Source organism: Rhinoderma darwinii, chromosome 12 (genome assembly GCF_050947455.1).
Source record: "Rhinoderma darwinii isolate aRhiDar2 chromosome 12, aRhiDar2.hap1, whole genome shotgun sequence".
Lineage (NCBI taxonomy): Eukaryota > Metazoa > Chordata > Amphibia > Anura > Rhinodermatidae > Rhinoderma > Rhinoderma darwinii.
The window spans coordinates 24,004,332-24,024,494 of NC_134698.1; the positions used below are offsets into that span (position 1 = coordinate 24,004,332).

Genomic DNA, 20,163 nt, shown 5'->3' on the forward strand with positions numbered 1-20,163 from the left:
CGTCAGGACCTCCGCTGCGATCCGGAACCAGGAAGGTAAGTAAAGTATGTTACTATAGTAACAGGGGCCCGCGGCCCGAGTTACTATAGTAACTTTTTATTGATGTGGTGCGGGGGGCCGTGGGCCCCCCTGGCTTCGGGGCCCGGTCGCAATTGCGACCGCTGCGACCCCTATAGCTACGCCAGTGCCCCTCCCCCTCTAACATTTATGTGCCGGGCGGCATGCGCCTTCTCATGCCGTGGGCCCGTAGCAGCCACTATGGCTGCTATAGTCAGCAGGGGGTCCTGAAAGGATGGGGCCCTGGGCAATTTCCCAGTTTCCCAGTTTCCCCCCCCCCCCCGTAACGCCGGCCTGGCCTACAAGAGTAAGCAACGGGGCAGGGAGACAGCAGCTCTCTCCTCCTCTGCTGGATAAAAGCAGCTTGCTGCCTGGGCCCACCAGAGAATGCTCCAGTTCTCCGGTGGGCCAGTCTAACGGTGATCACAATCATGTGTAGCGTAGAGGTCCGTATGCTTTAATTATTACTGATGACCCCCCCCAGCTGTAAATTACTCAGAATGGTGGCGATGACTGCTCATTATCAATAAGTACTAATCAATAACCGCAGAATCCAAAAGAAAACCCTGAATGTAGATTAATTTTTATTAATAATCCATTACACCAAATAACTGCACCTGTAGAAGTCATTGACTGTACGAGGACAGAGCAAAATGTGACCTGTAATAATGTGAAGACAGGAGGGGAATGGAGGACACAGGGGCCACAGACTCAGATCTACAATAGATGGTGGAGGAAGGAGAGTTCTCAGCGACTGGTGACACAAGTTCCTCCATCCAGCTTTATGACTATTCTATATTCCAGTGCTGCAACAATCACCGACTTATGACATGCCATAAAGTGAGGACAATAGTCAGGAATTCTGTATTTCTAGAACATGGGTTTAGTGTCAGTGGACATATCATCATATAGCTGCCGGCATTCCTGACACCCACCACACACTAGAGGTGTATGACATTGTCTAGAGATAACTCTTATGTATTTTACTAACAGCCGGGGACAATTTCTCTCCACATTCACAATCTACTATTTTATAGTAACGCTCTGTGAACACGTCACTCACATCTCATCTTCTTATTCTTCCAGTTTGGGTGGTAATGAACTACTAGACACTTCCTGCATCCAGTTGGCATCTGGAATAAGGAATAACCGGTCCCTGAAGATACTTGACCTGACTGGTAACAGTCTTTCTGGTCCTCACCTCAGTGACTTGATGGAAGCTCTGTCCAGTCCAGACTGCGGGATAGAGGAATTACAGTGAGTATAAGAGATGTGTACAGGACCGAGACATGGGGGGGCACAAGTTATACATGGATTTTATTATATTTTATACTCCCCACCATTGTTATGTCTATGAGATAAACTTCTGATTGCACCTTCATATGTGACGTCTCTACTAGCGCCCAACTGTCTCGCCTCCTCATATCCCTTCTCTGACATAAAATGCATGTTGTAATGTCATCTACCACTATTATCATTACTATTCCCCTATTTTATATGACGTTTTATCAGATGGGGGAGGGGCTGAATCACATGGAACCACATTGGGGACAAGTGACATGAGACATATTGATGGAGGACGTTCATAATTTATAATCCTGCTCTGTGACATGTATAACAGATCATGGGGCGTGGCTAAAACACTCACAATGGTGACATCACATGTATTATGGACTGGCACAATAATTTCCTGTATGTGTATGATAGCCATGAGCTTGTGTAAGGTAGAGAAGTGTCTCCTGTGCCATGAGTTGCGCCAAATACATTATACAACATGCGCCATCCAGATGAATTTGTCTATGGACACGTGTCTGTGTATATGTTGGGAAAGTTTCCTGGCGTACAGAACATCACATACAGGGTGGGAATCGAGTCTAATGGCCTTTTTACACTGGCCAATTATCGGGCAAACAAGTGTTCAAAGAACGCTCGTTCCCGATAATTGCCCTGTGTAAACAGGGCAGCGATCAGCAGATAAAGCAACTCGTTCATCTGCTGATCGTATTAAAAGTGGAAAATATTATCGTTGTCGGCAGCACATCTCCGTGTGTAAACAGGGAATTGTGCTGCCGACATGATGATAATGTATGAGGACGAGTAATCGGAGTAACGAGCGCTCATCCCCATACTAGCTCCTTGTGAAAGGAGCAAACGAGCGCCGATCAGCCAGCGGTCTCGTTGATCAGGACAAGCCGTGTAAGAGGAGCTTTAGTCTGTGTTTTGTGAACACAATTGTTATACAGAATTGCTGTAATAAACTGACAGATCTGCCTAATAAAGTGGATGTGTCTGCAGCAATACAGTGGACTCATACGGATTATTCCTTGTCCTCCTCAGTCCTGAGTGCCGGCTGTCTCACAATACACACTAGTACAGAGCCCGGTAGGCGGGGGTATGATTTACAAGACTCCTGATTAAAGGGGTTTTCCCACGAGAGACATTTGACATATCCACAGGATATGTCATAAACATCAGATAGATGCGGGTCCCACCTCTGAATGGAAGTTATGGAAACAGGGAAGCTCGCATGCTACGCTGCTTCCGTAACTACCATTCACTACTATGGGGCTTGCGGAAACAGCGTAGCTCAGAGACCATATAACCTTTTTCATGGACGGAATTCACCTCATTCAGCCGCAACACAGAGCGGCTGGACGGGGTTTAGGGGGCCCCGTTCTGGAGATAGGTGCGGGTCCCACCTCCGGCACCTGCCGTTTGACATATCCTGTGGATACGTCATAAATGTCTCTCGTGGGAAAACCCCTTTAACTGCTCCAATTCTCTGTTCACCACCTGGAACCCCCATAAACTTCTATTTTGACCAAATCTCCTGAACGGCTCAATTTAATCTTAATATCCGACTTCTGTCTAGTCTGCAGCAGTGTTTATACACATCGTCACTCTGGTCAGGGAGATCGCTGGTTCCCATCAAGTAAAGAAATGTGTTTGTCGGTGACTGCAGCTGTGTGTGTGTGTGTGTGTGTGTGTGTGTGTGTGTCTGATGGCCGAGCACTGCGATAGATGAAAGAAAATCTATGATCAGACAATCTCCTATTGTAGAAATAATGATTGTACATGATATATATGGCAGCACATTAGCCTGTGTAGTAGTAAGGAATTGTTCATACCACATATGTTCAGGCTGAAAAATACCAGGCGGACTTCAGGAAAAAACAGCTTCTAAAATTCCGGCGTTTATTGGGCTGATTTTTAAACTGTTTTTATTTTTGCAAAAGTTTTGAACGCGTCAATGACAAATGGGGAAAAACAGCTTGTAAAATGCTTCAAGAAGGGACATGTCACTTCTTTAAGTCCTTGAATTCCAAGCCATTTTTTATTTTCGTTTTACACCTTCTATAAGCCACAACTTTTTTTTATTTTTCCTTAAATGAAGTGGTGTGAAGGCTTGTTTTTTGTAAATTCTTTATTTTGAGACGTTTTTAAGGTTTGGTGACAACAACAAACAATAAACAAGCAGTTCATTATACATACAATCACTTCCGTAATACAGAATTGCAATATGGCAAATCAAGCATAATAGAAGTCCATTAGTATGAGTCCGCTCGAAAGTGACCACTGCCAAAGAACTAGTCATATAAACATACAATCAGACATTAAATCATAAATTAAAACATAAAATAAGAAAAACATAATAGGTCGTATCTCTATCTCAGGAACATTGAGATATATTGTATGACAGCCAAGGCAAAAAAATAACACAAATAAGATACATATACCTCGAAGACAAATGCAATCTCTCAGATGTGGTCAATAATTAGGTGAAATCAGTAAAGTCAATTATAAGTGCTGTTTAAAGGGACTAAGTAGAGGAAACATAAGTACATGAACACCACCCAAATGGACATCTCAGAATGAGACCTCCCCAGAGCCCGTTAATCAGATAAGTATACCAGGTGCAAAGATCCAAGTCACATCCCAGTTCTCGCCCTACTATGAAAATCTCTCCATAGCTTCCAAACTTTCAGGAACAAGTCCCTTGAGAAGGTGTGCCAACCCAACAGTTCTTCCAATGATTGGAGCTGGTGAACCTTAGACCACATGTCCATCGAAGGAGGGTCCTTACTGCGCCACTTCAATAGTATCAACAGTTTAGCCGCCGAGATCATTAAGGTGGACAAGTCCCTTCGTACAGGGGTAAAGTCTCCCCAAGGAAGCCATAAAAATATCAGTTCAGGTGTTAATGTTAAAGAGCGACCCACAATATCATTAATAACTCTTTCCACCTGAACCCAAAAAGGTCTGATTTTGGGACAAAACCACCAGATATGCGACAGGGATCCAGGAGGTAACCCGCATCTCCAACAAACATTTGAAGAGATGAGACGTATCTTATATAGATATGCAGGAGTATGATACCAGCGAGTTCGCAGTTTGTAAGAATTCTCCTGATGTCTTACACAACACGAGAACCCATGAGATCGAGACAAAATAAAGGAGACTTCCTTTTGCGAAAGAACAATATTGAATTATTTTTCCCACACCATTAAGAAACAGGGTTTGGATGGGGCCAAATCTAAAAGAAGGTTGGTATAAATTTTGGACAAGGATCTAGCTGGAGACTGTGGCATAAGGGTATAATTCTCCATCCAAGTAGGATCTGGATATGGAGAAGGAGCTATAGCCAAAAACTTGCAGCACGCTGATTCAAAGTCATACCGATGAAGAAATGTCACATTAGCAGCAGAGGTAGATCCACCTGTCCCATATGATTGAGCCAACAGTGCATTCAGGTCAGGAGTAACCCTACCTATAATCACCTCACTGACCCTAAAAGAACCCAGTAGAGGCCATAATGACGACCCAAGAGAGGTTATCCTATGCGTAAAATAAGGAAGGACCCCCAGTGGAGCTATTGGAGAGAGGCAACACCTAGCCATATTCAACACCTTAGACCTCTGACAGACTTTAAGAATACCACGCGTCATATCACTAACTAAAATTGTTTTTGGTGGCAATGGTAATTTAACCCAAAGCAAGGGTAGGCATTCCTCCGAGAGAACCAGTCTCTACAGATCCAAGTAGCTATGGGTTAGGGAGGTGTTAGCAAATTGCAACCAATGAAGCAATTGAATTGCTTCATAATATAACCCTATATCTGGTAAAGATGAACCCCCGTGTTTCTTTTTTTAAATAAGTAGTCTATGGGCCAATCTGGGACATTTCCCCCTCCATAAAATATTAATAAAAAGACTTCTGAATCTATTAAAGTAACTAGCTGGAAGGTCTATGGGGATGCTTTGCAGTGGGTACAGGATCTGAGGAAGCACATAGGTGGACAATAAGTTTTTTCTACCAGTCCACGAAAGAAAGGGTATATTTATTTTAGACAGAAATTTTTGGATTTTCGGGACAAGAGGAGCAAAGTTCAAGGAAAATAGTTGTCTGGGATCTGCTGGAATTTTAATGCCCAAGTATTGGATAACCAAAGGCTGCCATTTAAACGAAGATATGGACTTTAAATGTACTAACTGATCATGCGGTATAGAGATACCCAAGGCCTCAGACTTCCCATAATTCATTTTAAAATTAGAGATGTCTCCGAATTGAGCGAAGACATTTCGTAACTAACAGCAGCAGATCACCTGCAAAAGCCGCCGTCTTATGAATGCATCCCCCAACCCGGAGACCTTGAATGCCATCAGTTTGTCGAAATTTCACAAGAAGGGGCTATAACATAATAACAAAAAGGGATGGTGACAAGGGACACCCCTGCCGTGTTCCATTCAAAATTGAAAAGGAATCAGACAAGGACCCATTAATTTGAATCCTAGCAGAGGGTTCTCGATAAAGGGAAAATATAGCATCTATAAATGTGGATGGAAAATGAAATATAGAGCTCTCCTCATGTACTCCCAAAAAGACCCTGTCGAAAGCCTTTTCGGCGTCAGTACCTAGCAAAACCATAGAGCCTTTTAATTGACGAACATGTAGAATAGCATGCAGAACTCTACTCACATTATGTTTACCCTCCCGTCCCTTCACAAACCCCACCTGCTCATTGTTAGGGATCTGCCAGGTACTACGTCTAGGTATACTCCTGGGATTAATCAATCCACACCTGAGGCCAGACCTGTTCGACTGACACCATCTCCCACCAACCAGGGTGGCAGGCTCAGGAGTGGGAGAGCCTATCGCGGCCTGGTCAGTCGGAGTTAGCTCCGCCCCCTGTCCTTTATTACCTGCCGTGCGCTCTTCCTCAGTGCTTGTAATTCTTCTGGATTCCTGGCCCCACTGCTGCTTGCTCCAGCCTGCTTCTGCCGTGCTTCTGCCTTGCTGCAGTTCCGCTTAACCTGCTTTGCTTTGCCCCTGGCTTGCTTCCTTCTCCGTGCTCACTTTGGTATACTCCACTTCATCCTGGTCCTGACTACTCATTCACCGCTCCGTTTCCTCGCTGCGTTCCGTGGCTACTGCCCCTTCGCTTGCGTGTTCCCTGTTTGTTCTCCCGTGCACTTAGACAGCGTAGGGACCGCCGCCCAGTTGTACCCCGTCGCCTAGGGCGGGTTGTTGCAAGTAGGCAGGGACAGGGCGGTGGGTAGATTAGGGCTCACTTTCCCTTCACCTCCTTCCTGCCATTACATAATTACAAGCCCTTACCTAGTCTACCATTTCTCCTACGCTGACGCTATCATGGACCCCCTTGAGACCCTGACCCAGCAGATGCAGGGCCTCTCCCTACAGGTCCAGGCCCTGGCCCAGAGGGTCAACCAGGGTGACGCTGCCTTAGTAGTACCCCTCACCTCACCTCTAGAACCCGACCTCAAGTTACCTGACCGGTTCTCAGGGGACCGTAAGACGTTTCTCTCCTTCCGGGAGAGTTGCAGACTGTATTTCCGCCTAAAACCCCACTCCTCAGGTTCCGAGAACCAGCGGGTGGGTATCATCATATCCCGACTCCAGGAAGGGCCCCAAGAGTGGGCCTTCTCCTTGGCTCCTGACGCCCCTGAACTTTCCTCTGTTGATCGTTTTTTCTCTGCCCTCGGACTCATTTACGACGAGACTGACAGGACTGCTTTAGCCGAGAGTCAGCTGGTGACTTTACGTCAGGGTAGGAGACCTGTTGAGGAATACTGTTCTGATTTTAGAAAGTGGTGCGTAGCTTCTCGGTGGAACGACCCGGCCCTAAGGTGCCAGTTTAGGTTAGGATTATCTGACGCCCTGAAGGATCTGCTGGTTAGCTACCCCTCTTCTGACTCCCTTGACCAGGTTATGGCCCTAGCAGTACGACTTGACCAACGTCTCAGGGAACGTCAGCTTGAACGCTTCAATGTGCTCCCCTCTGACTTTTCTGCGATCCCCCCCGAGGTCCCGTCTCCTCGCCCCTCCACGGAGGACTCGGAGGTACCTATGCAACTCGGGGCCTCCATGTCCCCTCGACAACGTAGGGAGTTTCGCAGAATGAATGGTCTCTGCTTCTACTGTGGGGACGACAAGCATCTACTGAACACCTGTCCCAGGCGCAAGAATAAGAAGCCGGAAAACTTCCGCGCCTAAGTGATCATCGGGGAGGTCACTTGGGCGCACAGGTATTTCCCGTTAATGTGAAACACAATAAAATTTTGCTTCCCTTTCAGGTCTCGTTTGCTGGCCGGTCTGCCACGGGCAGTGCTTTCGTGGATTCTGGCTCATCTGCTAATATCATGTCTGTGGAATTTGCTATGTCTCTAAAGATGCCTTTTATTGATTTACCTTATCCTATCCCTGTAGTAGGTATCGACTCAACCCCCTTGCTAATGGTTATTTTACTCAGCATACTCCTGTTTTTGAACTCCTTGTTGGCTCCATGCATTTGGAGCAGTGCTCTGTACTGGTGATGCAGGGATTATCGTCTGATCTGGTATTAGGTCTTCCCTGGTTGCAGTTGCATAATCCCACGTTTGATCGGAATACTGGGGATCTCACCAAATGGGGTAGTGAATGTCTTATGTCATGTCTTTCTGTTAACTCTATTTCTCCCCGGGAGGAGGTAAACACGCTTCCTGAGTTTGTTCAGGACTTCGCCGATGTGTTTTCTAAGGAGGCCTCCGAGGTGTTGCCCCTCCATAGAGATTACGATTGCGCCATCGATTTGGTGCCTGGTGCCAAGCTTCCTAAGGGTAGGCTATTTAATCTTTCATGTCCTGAACGTGAAGCTATGAGGGTGTATATCCAAGAATGCCTGGCCAAGGGTTTCATTCGCCCCTCGACTTCTCCTGTAGGTGCTGGCTTCTTCTTCGTGGGGAAGAAGGATGGTGGTCTTAGGCCGTGCATTGATTATCGTAACCTGAATAAGGTCACCGTAAGGAACCAGTATCCCCTTCCTTTGATTCCGGATCTTTTTAATCAGGTTCAGGGAGCCCAATGGTTCTCTAAGTTCGATCTACGGGGTGCATATAACCTTATCCGCATCAAAGAGGGGGATGAGTGGAAAACTGCGTTCAACACACCCGAGGGTCATTTCGAATACCTGGTCATGCCCTTTGGGTTGTGTAATGCCCCTGCTGTCTTCCAGAATTTTATTAATGAAATCCTGAGAGATTACCTGGGTAATTTTCTTGTTGTGTACCTTGATGACATACTGGTGTTTTCCAAGGACTGGTCCTCCCACGTGGAGCATGTCAGGAAGGTGCTCCAGGTCCTTCGGGAGAATAATCTGTTTGCTAAGACTGAAAAATGTGTCTTTGGGGTACAGGAGATACCATTTTTAGGGCAAATCCTCACTCCTCATGAATTCCGCATGGACCCTGCCAAGGTTCAGGCTGTGGCGGAATGGGTCCAACCTGCCTCCCTTAAGGCGTTACAGTGTTTTTTAGGGTTCGCCAACTATTACAGGAGATTTATTGCCAACTTCTCGGTCGTCGCTAAGCCTCTTACGGACCTTACTCGCAAGGGTGCTGATGTCCTCCATTGGCCCCTTGAGGCCGTCCAGGCCTTTGAGACCCTCAAGAAGTGCTTTATCTCGGCCCCCGTGCTGATTCAGCCCAACCAAGAGGAGCCATTTATTGTGGAGGTTGACGCATCCGAGGTGGGAGTGGGGGCCGTCTTGTCCCAGGGTACCAGCTCCCTCACCCATCTCCGCCCCTGTGCTTACTTCTCTAGGAAGTTTTCGCCCACGGAGAGTAACTATGATATTGGCAACCGCGAACTTCTAGCCATTAAATGGGCTTTTGAAGAGTGGCGGCACTTCCTGGAGGGGGCCAGACACCAGGTAACGGTCCTTACGGATCACAAGAATCTGGTTTTCCTAGAATCGGCCCGGAGGCTTAATCCTAGACAAGCTCGGTGGGCACTATTCTTTACCAGATTTAATTTCTTGGTTACCTATAGGGCTGGGTCCAAGAATATTAAGGCTGATGCTCTGTCACGTAGTTTCATGGCCAATCCTCCTTCCGAGAAGGATCCTGCTTGTATTTTACCCCCTGGTATAATCGTTTCTGCCACGGATTCTGATTTAGCTTCTGATATCGCGGCTGATCAGGGTGCAGCTCCCGGAAACGTCCCTGGGGACAAACTGTTTGTTCCCCTGCAATACCGGCTAAGGGCACTCAGGGAAAACCATGACTCCGCTCTATCTGGTCATCCTGGCATCTTGGGCACCAAACACCTCATTACCAGAAACTATTGGTGGCCTGGGTTGCCTAAAGACGTTAGGGCTTACGTCGCCGCTTGTGAGGTTTGCGCTAGGTCCAAAACCCCTAGGTCCCGACCTGCGGGCCTACTACGTTCCTTGCCCATTCCCCAGAGACCTTGGACCCATATCTCCATGGATTTTATCACCGATTTGCCTCCATCTCAGGGCAAGTCGGTGGTGTGGGTGGTAGTAGACCGCTTCAGCAAGATGTGCCACTTTGTGCCCCTTAAGAAGCTACCTAACGCCAAGATGTTAGCTTCTTTGTTTGTGAAACACATCCTGCTTCTCCATGGGGCCCCTGTCAATATCGTTTCTGACAGAGGGGTACAATTTGTTTCCTTATTTTGGAGAGCTTTTTGTAAAAAGTTGGAGATTGATCTGTCCTTCTCCTCCGCCTTCCATCCCGAAACTAATGGCCAAACGGAAAGGACTAACCAATCCCTGGAACAATATTTAAGGTGTTTCATCTCTGACTGTCAATTCGATTGGGTCTCATTCCTTCCCCTTGCTGAATTTTCCCTGAATAACCGGGTCAGTAACTCGTCAGGGGTCTCCCCGTTTTTCTGTAATTTCGGGTTTAACCCAAGGTTCTCCTCCGTTTCCCCTGGTTGTTCCAATAATCCTGAGGTAGAGGATGTTCATCGGGAACTGTGCACTGTCTGGGCCCAGGTTCAGAAGAACCTAGAGGCGTCCCAGAGCGCACAAAAGATTCAGGCGGATAGTAGACGTTCTGCTAACCCCCGGTTTGTCGTCTGGGATTTGGTCTGGTTGTCGTCCAGGAACTTGCGCCTTAAGGTCCCGTCCAGGAAGTTTGCTCCCCGATTTATTGGACCTTATAAGATCATTGAAGTCCTCAACCCTGTATCCTTCCGTCTGGAGCTGCCCCCATCCTTTCGCATACATGACGTCTTCCATGCCTCCCTCCTTAAACGCTGCTCCCCGTCCTGGTCCCCCTCGAGGAAACCTCCTGTTCCCGTTCTCACCCCTGAGGGGGTGGAATTTGAGGTGGCCAAGATTATGGACAGTAGGATGGTCCAGGGCTCCCTCCAGTACCTGGTCCATTGGAGAGGATACGGGCCGGAGGAGAGGACTTGGGTACCTGCCCGTGATGTTCACGCTGGGGTATTGATCAGGAGGTTCCACCTTCTCTTCCCTACTAAACCGGGTCCTCTTAGTAAGGGTCCGGTGGCCCCTCATAAAAGGGGGAGTACTGTTAGGGATCTGCCAGGTACTACGTCTAGGTATACTCCTGGGATTAATCAATCCACACCTGAGGCCAGACCTGTTCGACTGACACCATCTCCCACCAACCAGGGTGGCAGGCTCAGGAGTGGGAGAGCCTATCGCGGCCTGGTCAGTCGGAGTTAGCTCCGCCCCCTGTCCTTTATTACCTGCCGTGCTCTCTTCCTCAGTGCTTGTAATTCTTCTGGATTCCTGGCCCCACTGCTGCTTGCTCCAGCCTGCTTCTGCCGTGCTTCTGCCTTGCTGCAGTTCCGCTTAACCTGCTTTGCTTTGCCCCTGGCTTGCTTCCTTCTCCGTGCTCACTTTGGTATACTCCACTTCATCCTGGTCCTGACTACTCATTCACCGCTCCGTTTCCTCGCGGCGTTCCGTGGCTACTGCCCCTTCCCTTGCGTGTTCCCTGTTTGTTCTCCCGTGCACTTAGACAGCGTAGGGACCGCCGCCCAGTTGTACCCCGTCGCCTAGGGCGGGTCGTTGCAAGTAGGCAGGGACAGGGCGGTGGGTAGATTAGGGCTCACTTTCCCTTCATCTCCTTCCTGCCATTACACTCATCTCCAACAATTAAGGGCAAGAGTGGCTGCATACGCCGTGCCAAAATTTTCGCCCACCATTTGACGTCGCAGTTTAAGAGCGAGATGGGTCTATAGCTTCCACACTGCTCGGGATCCTTCCCCTCCTTAGGAAGAATAGTAACAAACGCTTCCAAAGACTGTTTAGGAAGAGAGGAGCCCTGCAGTAAAGAATTGCAGACCTCCGTTAATTTAGGAATTAGCTGTGTCCGAAATTTTTTATAAAAGGAAATAGGCAAGCCATCCGGGCCTGGACTTTTTCCTGACGGAATGGAGTCCAAAGTCTTTCCCACCTCCTCCTCCGTAATTGGCGCTAAAAGCACTTCACATTGTACATCGGAAAGGTGGGGAGCTGATAAAGCTGACAAAAATGCAGTTATGCATTCTTTCCGGTCTGACATAGGAAGAGGAGTCCCCACGGAGGAATCATTCAAATTATACTTGGAATAAAAAGTCTGAAGGCCTTGGCTATATGTGGTGTTGATGTCACTCTCTCTCCCTGATCATTTTTAACAGCATCTATAAACACCTTGGATTGCCTTTGCTTAATTAACCTAGTCATCAATTTAGAGCCCTTATCCCCATGCATATATGTCTGACTACAAGCTGCCCGATACGCCTTGGTGGCTTTTTAATTAAGAAGGTCTCGAGGGTTCTTGGCGTAATGAACAAAGCGATCTATAGTCTAGAAGGGAACTCGTCCGTTTATGCACCCCTTCAGTATTGGAAATCTGTGACTATAATCTTACAATGTGTTTTGATCTTTGTTTCTTAAGGTAAGAAGCTAAGGCAATAAGCTCCCCCCTCATATAGGCTTTATGTGTCTCCCATAGTATGGTCCTGGAGACTTGTGGGAAGTCATTAAATTGAAAAAATTCCTTTAACTTGGAGGCAAGAGACTCACTATTCTCAGCGTGTTCTATGATTGTGTCATTCAGGGCCGCCATCAGGGGGGTATTAGGAGTAGTGGTGTGAGGGGCCCGGCCAAACCTAATTGAAAGGGGGGCCCGGCCACTGCTGCGACTTGTCTTTGGTAGAAAAAAACGGGCCCCTGCAAAGGGGCCCGTTTTTTTCACCAAATGAATGTCGTGAGCTGCGGGCCCCCCCTCTCATGGGGGCCGTCAAACACCGCCGACCGATCACGCGCACCCGCAAACTCGCGACCGTCCGAGCACGCACCCGGCAAAAGCGCGCAACCGCGACAGCACGGGCGCTCGCAGAAGCAACAGCACGCACGCAGCCTCGACAGCACGCGCGCACCCGCGATCGCGAACGAAGCGCGCGCAACCGCGGACACACATGGACCCAACTTACCTGGAGCCTGGCTGGAGGTGAAGGACTGGACGTCTGGACCGAAGACCTCGCCTGGAAGACCTCGCCTGAAGGACCTCGCCTGAAGAGGACTGGAGTGGGAGCAGCAGCTCTTCTGACACGGTGAGTAAAGTGTGTCAAAGTGCTGTTTATGTATGGCCCTGTTCACACAAAGTATTTTGCAGGCAGAAAAAAAATCTGCCTCAAAATTCCTTAAAGAATTTTGAGGCAGATTTTGACCTGCCCACACTATCTTGCCGCGTTTTTTTGCTGCGTTTTTTGCCCGCGGCGATTGAGGACAGCAGGCAAAAAAACGCTGCGAAAAATGCATTTTCTGCCTCCCATTGATTTCGATGGGAGGTCAGAGGCGGAACCGCGGCAAGAAAGGACGTGCTGCTTTTTCTTTTTTCCGCGACTGGCTCCCATTGATTTCAGATTAAATCAATGGGAGGCGGTTTTGGAAGTTGTTTGGTGCTGATTCTGACGCAGTGTCCGAGTCAATATCAAGGCCCAAATACTCTGTGAACTGGGCCTTATTGTTAGGGCTTATTCAGACGAACGTGTAATACATCCGTGCAACGTTCGTGATTTTCACGCGCCTCGCACGGACCTATGTTACTCTATGGGGTCGTGCAGACGGTCAGTGATTTTCATGCAGCGTGTGTCCGTGTGTCCGCTGCGTAAAACTCACGACATGTCCGATATTTGTGCATTTTTCGCGCATCACGCACCCATTGAAGTCAATGGGTGCGTGAAAATCCCGCCCAGCACTTCCGCAGCAGTATAAACTATGAATGAAAACAGAAAAGCACCACGTGCTACAAACATACAAACAGTGTCATAATGATGGCGGCTGCGCGAAAATCACGCAACCGCGCATCATACACTGCTGACACACGGAGCTGTTATGGATCTTTTGCATGCGAAAAAATGCCACGTTTTTTGCGCGCGCAAAAAGCACACGCTTTTGTAAATCCGGCCTTAGGGTAGGAACACACTAGGCATGAACACTGCGGATTTTATGCAACACATTTTATTGTGGATAATCCGCAGCGTATCACAGTCGCAGCAGAGGGGATGAGATGTGAACAAATCTCATCCACACGCTGCATAAAAAAATGGACCTGCAGTGTGGCTTTTGGCTTTTTAAGCCGCAGCGTGTCAATGTACTCTGTGGGATCGCTGCTCCTCTGTTGCGGAAATGCTGCGGTTCTGCCGCAAAAATCACAAATGAGAAAAAAAAAAGAAGGTACTTTTTTAAATTGATAAAGTTTAGACTTACCCCGGCCGTAGTCCTGGTGACGCGATCCTCTATTCTTAGCGCAGCCCCGCCTCCTGTCATGACGTTTCATCCCATGTGACTGCTGCAGCGGTCACATGGTCTACAGCGTCATCCCAGGAGGCGGTGCTACGTTCAGAAGAGAGAGATGCGTCACCTAAACTACGGCCGGGGCAAGTCTAAACTTTTTTTTCCCTGCAGGATTCCCGCAGCGGACATGCCTCACGAAACCTGCGCCACTATTTGGTGCGGTTTTGCTGGCAGAATTCCCTGCGGCTACCGGGGCGGATAAGCTGTGTCGTTTTACTCAGCATATCCGCCTAGTGTGTCCCTTATGATGTCGCTCCTGGAGCTGCTGCCGGTCTATATGTAATATGACTTTAAGGACAATAATTACTGACACCGGGATTATATTCGTTTTGTCTTTACTGAACATGCAGAAAATATGACAACAGTCAAAAACTTGAGCTCTAGGCAAAATATAACTGGTGCTCGGTAAACAATACAGTCTCTGCTTTTATCCGGCACTTCAATATAACACAGTCTCTTATAATCCGTAATGATTAAAATATGTTCTCTTTATCCGGTGCCTTAGGATAATAAAGTCTCTTAGCTTCCAGGTTTAGTGTAATGTGATCTTTGAGGTCCGGCAATGTAATACAATGCACTCTCTGATGATCCGGCAGTTAATGGCTCTATGTTACCTTATGCTCAAAATGGCGTCTTCAGCTTCTTGCTCTAAACACTCTCTTCTTAACTTCAGCCGGATCTCCTTAACTTGGAACTCCAGTAAATGCGTGTCTGATACTTCACATTACTTATGCTCTGCTGCTGGCCAGAATGCTCTTTATCTTTTACAGTTATCTGAGTCACAATGTCTTCCTTACTTGCTACAGCTCTCTCAGTCCAGTCTCTGTCTCTTCCTGTCCAGCGCTTCTCAGACCTCTCTCCAGACACTTCCTCACTAGACCTCTCTTGTATATCACTCCACACACTAAACACTGTCGATGTACTAACCTCACAGCGCCCTCTAGTGGCCGGCCACAACCTCCCATTTCTCAATGCCATACAATCCTTTTGCTGGGTTACATATAAATAGGCGGTTGGTCCAGTAGAATTTGGAATTATTTTTTTTTGTGAACCAGCTTAAAAAAATACAAAACTTTTGTGTTAGGGCCTGTTCACATCACCGTTCGCTTCCGTTCCGGGGTTCCGTCTGAGGTTTCCGTCGGTGAAGCCCGCAACGGAAAGTGACAGCACAGCTTCCGTTTCAGTCACCATTGATCTCAATGGTGACGGAAACATCGCTAATGGTTTCCGTTCGTCACCATTCTGGCTGGTTTTCGGACGGAATCAATAGCGTAGTCGACTGCGCTAATGGTGACGGAAGCTGTGCTGTCACTTTCACTTTCCGTTGCAGGGGTTCACCCGACGGAAACCTCAGACGGAAACCCGGAGCGGAAGTGAACGGTGATGTGAACAGGCCCTAACACAAAAGTTTTGTATTTTTTTAAGCTGGTTCACAAAAAAAAATAATTCCAAATTCTACTGGACCAACTGCCTATTTAGAGACCGGCAGCAGCTCCAGGAGCGGCATCATAAGGGACACACTAGGCGGATATGCTGAGTAAAACTACACAGCTTATCCACCCCGGTAGCCGCAGGGAATTCTGCCAGCAAAACCGCACCAAATAGTGGCGCAGGTTTGGTGAGGCGTGTCCGCTGCGGGAATCCTGCAGGGAAAAAAAAGTTTAGACTTGCCCCGGCCATAGTCCTGGTGACGCATCTCCCTCTTCTGAACGTAGCCCCGCCTCCTGGGATGACGCTGTAGACCATGTGACCGCTGCAGCAGTCACATGGGATGAAACGTCATGACAGGAGGCCGGGCTGCGCTAAGAATAGAGGATCGCGTCACCAGGACTACGGCCGGGGCAAGTCTAAACTTTATCAATTTAAAAAAGTACATTTTTTTTTTCTCATGTGTGATTTTTGCGGCAGAACCGCGGCATTTCCGCAACAGAGGAGCAGCGATTCCACAGAATACATTGACACGCTGCTGCTTAAAAAGCCAAAAGCCACACTGCAGGTCCATTATTTTTGCAGCGTGTGGATGACATTTGTTCATATCTGACCCACTCTGCTGCGACTGTAATACGCTGCGGATTATCCACAATAAAATGTGCTGCATAAAATCTGCAGTGTTCATGCCTGGTGTGTTCCTACCCTAAGGCCGGATTTACACGAGCGTGTGCTATTTGCGCGCGCAAAAACGTGGCGTTTTGCGCATGCAAAAGATCCATAACAGCTCCGTGTGTCAGCAGCGTATGATGCGTGGCTGCGTGATTTTCGTGCAGCCGCCATCATTATGACACTCTGTTTGTATGTTTGTAGCACGTGGTGCTTTTCTGTTTTCATTCATAGTTTATACTGCTGCGGAAGTGCTGGCCGTGATTTTCACGCACCCATTGACTTCAATGGGTGCGTGATGCTCGAACAATGCACAAATATAGGACATGTCGTGAGTTTTACGCAGCGGACACACGGACACACGCTGCGTGAAAATCACTGACAGTCTGAACGGCCCCTTAGAGTAACATAGGTCCGTGCGAGGCGCGTGAAAATCACGCACGTTGCACGGATGTATTACACGTTCGTCTGAATAAGCCCTAACAATAAGGCCCAGTTCACAGAGTTTTTGGGCCTTGATATTGACTCGGACACTGCGTCAGAATCAGCACCAAACAACTTCCAAAACTGCCTCCCATTGATTTAATCTGAAATCAATGGGAGCCAGTCGCGGAAAAAAGAAAAAGAAAAAGCAGCACGTCCTTTCTTGCCGCGATTCTGCCTCTGACCTCCCATCGAAATCAATGGGAGGCAGAAAATGCATTTTTCCCTGCGTTTTTTGTCTGCTGTCCTCAATCGCCGCGGGCAAAAAACGCGGCAAGATAGTGTGGGCAGGTCAAAATCTGCCTCAAAATTCGGTGCGCGGTTCCAGGCGGTCGTGGGTGCGCATGCGCGGGAGTTTGCGGGTGCGCGCGATCGGTCGCACGGGCGGCGGTCTTTGACGGCCCCCATGACGACCCCCATGCTACCCAGGGCCGCCATCAGGGGGGGTATTAGGGGTACTGATGTGAGAGGCCCGGCCAAACCTAATTGAAAGGGGGGCACGCAGCTCACGACATTCTTTTGGTGAAAAAAATGGGCCCCATTGCAGGGGCCTGTTTTTTTTCTACCAAAGGCAAGTCGCGGCAGTTTGCCGGGCCCCCCTTTCAATTAGGTTTGGCCGGGCCTCTCACATCAGTACCCCTAATACCCCCCCTGATGGCGGCCCTGGGTACCATGATATAGTTCTGGACGGAGTACCGTTAACAGGCGGTGCCACGGTAGGGGGGCCCAGAAAATTTAGCTGTAGGGGGCCCTGAAATTCCTGATGGCGGCCCTGGTGTCATTCAGTCTCCAGACCCAATCCCGTTGAGGAACACACCCCAATTGCAAAGTAATACACACCGGTGCATGATCCGAAACCATAAGACTCCCTATATCAGCGCGCTGCAAGTTTGGCAACAAAGATAAAGGAAGGAAAAAATAGTCTATTCTATGATAAGTACCATGGGGAGCAGAATAGAATGTATAATCTTTAACCGATGGGTTACCAACCCGCCAAGCATCAACCCTTTCCCAATCTAGACATAAGAAATTTGAGCTTACGAAGTATCGAGGGGGATAGAGTCTGAACCAAGGAGGTTGAGTCGATTGGTAAATCAAAAGAGACATTAAAGTCTCCCCCCCAAAATAAGTTGACCCTCCGAAAAGGACTTAAGGGACAAGAGGGTAGACCGCAGCCATCTATATTGACCAACATTAGGAGCGTATAGGTTAGCTAACGTAATCTTCATACCAAATACTTGTCCTTCCAAAAAAATATATCGTCCCCCCTCATCCATCATGGATGCCTCTACTTGAAAAGGGACATTCTTGTGAATAGCGATAGAAACCCCCCTTGACTTAGATGAGTAAGTACTGTGAAACCATTGCGAGTAAGTACTAACGGGTAGCGTAGGAATGTGATCAGGCCTAAAATGTGTTTCCTGCAGAAATAAAATTTCAGGAACATGAAGCCATAAAGAACTAAAGAACCTGGACCTCTTCTGAGGGGAATTCAAGCCCTTCACGTTAAAAGAGCAAAATTTTAACTTCTCCTTCTATGTCTCTGACCAATAAGCATTATAGCAAGCGACCAAAGAGTAGACCATCATCCGAGAGATACAATGCCACAAACATACATAAGAGATCAAATAAAAATAATAATGAGCATAATAAAGAAAATAAAAAATAAAATACATTAAATCAAATGAAATCCTCGGAATTAGGAGGTGCAGTAACCCAAGACAGAGGCATCATAAACAGCCCCTGCCTGAGGGGTGGAGAGAAAAAGCCCACCATGAGATGAACAACACTACATCAAAACTAAGATGCATAAGACTTATCAGTTACACATAAACACCAAAGTGCATATAAAAAGAATGTATTATTTCAGAATATATGAAACCTATTGTCCAGTTAGAACTTAGTACCTAAGGAGCATAAGGATTAAAACAGATTCAATTTGTCTGAAGCTAGCCGTCAGAATAAAAAGAAGAAGGGGAGTACAAGAAAGGTGGAAGAGAAAAAGAGGAGGGGAAAGGGAGGAAGGGGGAAAAGAAAAGATAAGTTGGGTTGGAGATGGATGCGAGAGGAAAGAAAAGAAGGGGGGGTAAGGAGGGGAAGAAGGGGAGGGGAGGGGTGGAAGAAAAAAGGGGGCGGGAGGAAAAGTGAATAAAAGGATAGGGAAACAAAAAAAGGGGGGAGAGGGTAGGGGAAGGAAGGAAAAATAGAAGAAAGGCTAAAGTAAGTGGACACACAATCACATAGGTAGAACCATCTTAACCTAAAATAACTCCACCGAATGCCCAATCAAATCATCACATAAGAAATGTTAAATTCCCACGGCAACTCCGAGACCACAATGAGCAGTAGCCAACACAAAGTTCCATCACGAAATCAGGTGTTAGCTACAGAGGCGAGACGCTTCTTCGTCTTGGGCGACTTAGGATTCACCATGGGTTGCCATGGCTGGCATGATTTAGGTAGCGAGAGATCCATTGCCACCGGAATCCAGGAAGGGACAGCTATAGGACTCAAGTCCAACGTTTGCCACGCTCGCTCTTGGTCTTCAGGCGTGCGAATCGTTCTCTGTCTCCCCGCTTTTATAGTCGCCAGCCCAAACGGAAAAAGCCATCTTATCGGCAAATTATGAGCCCGTAGAGCATCCGTGACGGGCTTTAAGATGCGGCGCATCGCCAACGTACTAGCTGCAAGATCCTGAAATAGCGCAAGTTTAGTTCATACAAACATTATCTCCGGAGCATCCCTAGCAGCCTTCAAAATTGCCTCCGTGTGCACAAAGCTGAGAATTCCACATATAACATCCCGTGGAGGCTCCGTGGCAGCGGGTTTAGGCCTGAGCGCCCTATGAATCTTCTCAATGATCGACGATGCCACCCGATCCACTCCTATCAAGGAGGTAAAAATCTATAAGACAGTACCTGGTAATGAATCCATAGCGACCGACTCTGGGATACCTTGTAGCCTGACATTCTTCCTCCTACTACGATTCTCCTGATCCTCCAGGTGCAAATATAAGCCATTCAAGTGTGCAGTATGATCCGTCACAGTTCTGTGATTCATAACAGAAGCCTGCGCCTCCTCCAAAGCCTGCGTCTCCTCCAAAGCCAGGACCCGATGTCCAATTTGATGCATGTCTGTTTTTTCTCCATGAGATTGTTCATCACCGGAGTAAGGGCCTGCAGCAGGGTCTCTTTAAGGTAAGCCCTGGAAATAGGTTCGGCATCCGCGTTCCCCACACAGTCAGAAGGGGCATAAGAGTTGTCCGAGTCATCTGCACGTTGTTCCTCTTGCGAGAGGACCGGCACCACTTTGGATTTCCCCGCCGGCGAGGCGCCTTTCTTCCGAAATAATTTATTCATCTCAGGTAAGGATTTAGGGTGCCAAGGGGTACCTTGGGTATCCTTGTT

The 20,163-nt window shown here is 47.8% G+C and overlaps 1 protein-coding gene across 1 annotated transcript in view; it reads left to right on the forward strand.

Moving 5' to 3' along the window:
- LOC142664427 (NACHT, LRR and PYD domains-containing protein 12-like) overlaps nucleotides 1–20,163 on the forward strand; it is a 197,193-nt gene that overhangs the window by 167,025 nt on the left and 10,005 nt on the right. The window contains exon 10 of the mRNA XM_075843495.1: nucleotides 1,144–1,314. Coding sequence (XP_075699610.1) covers nucleotides 1,144–1,314 — 171 coding nt within the window. The remainder of the gene's footprint in view (nucleotides 1–1,143; nucleotides 1,315–20,163) is intronic.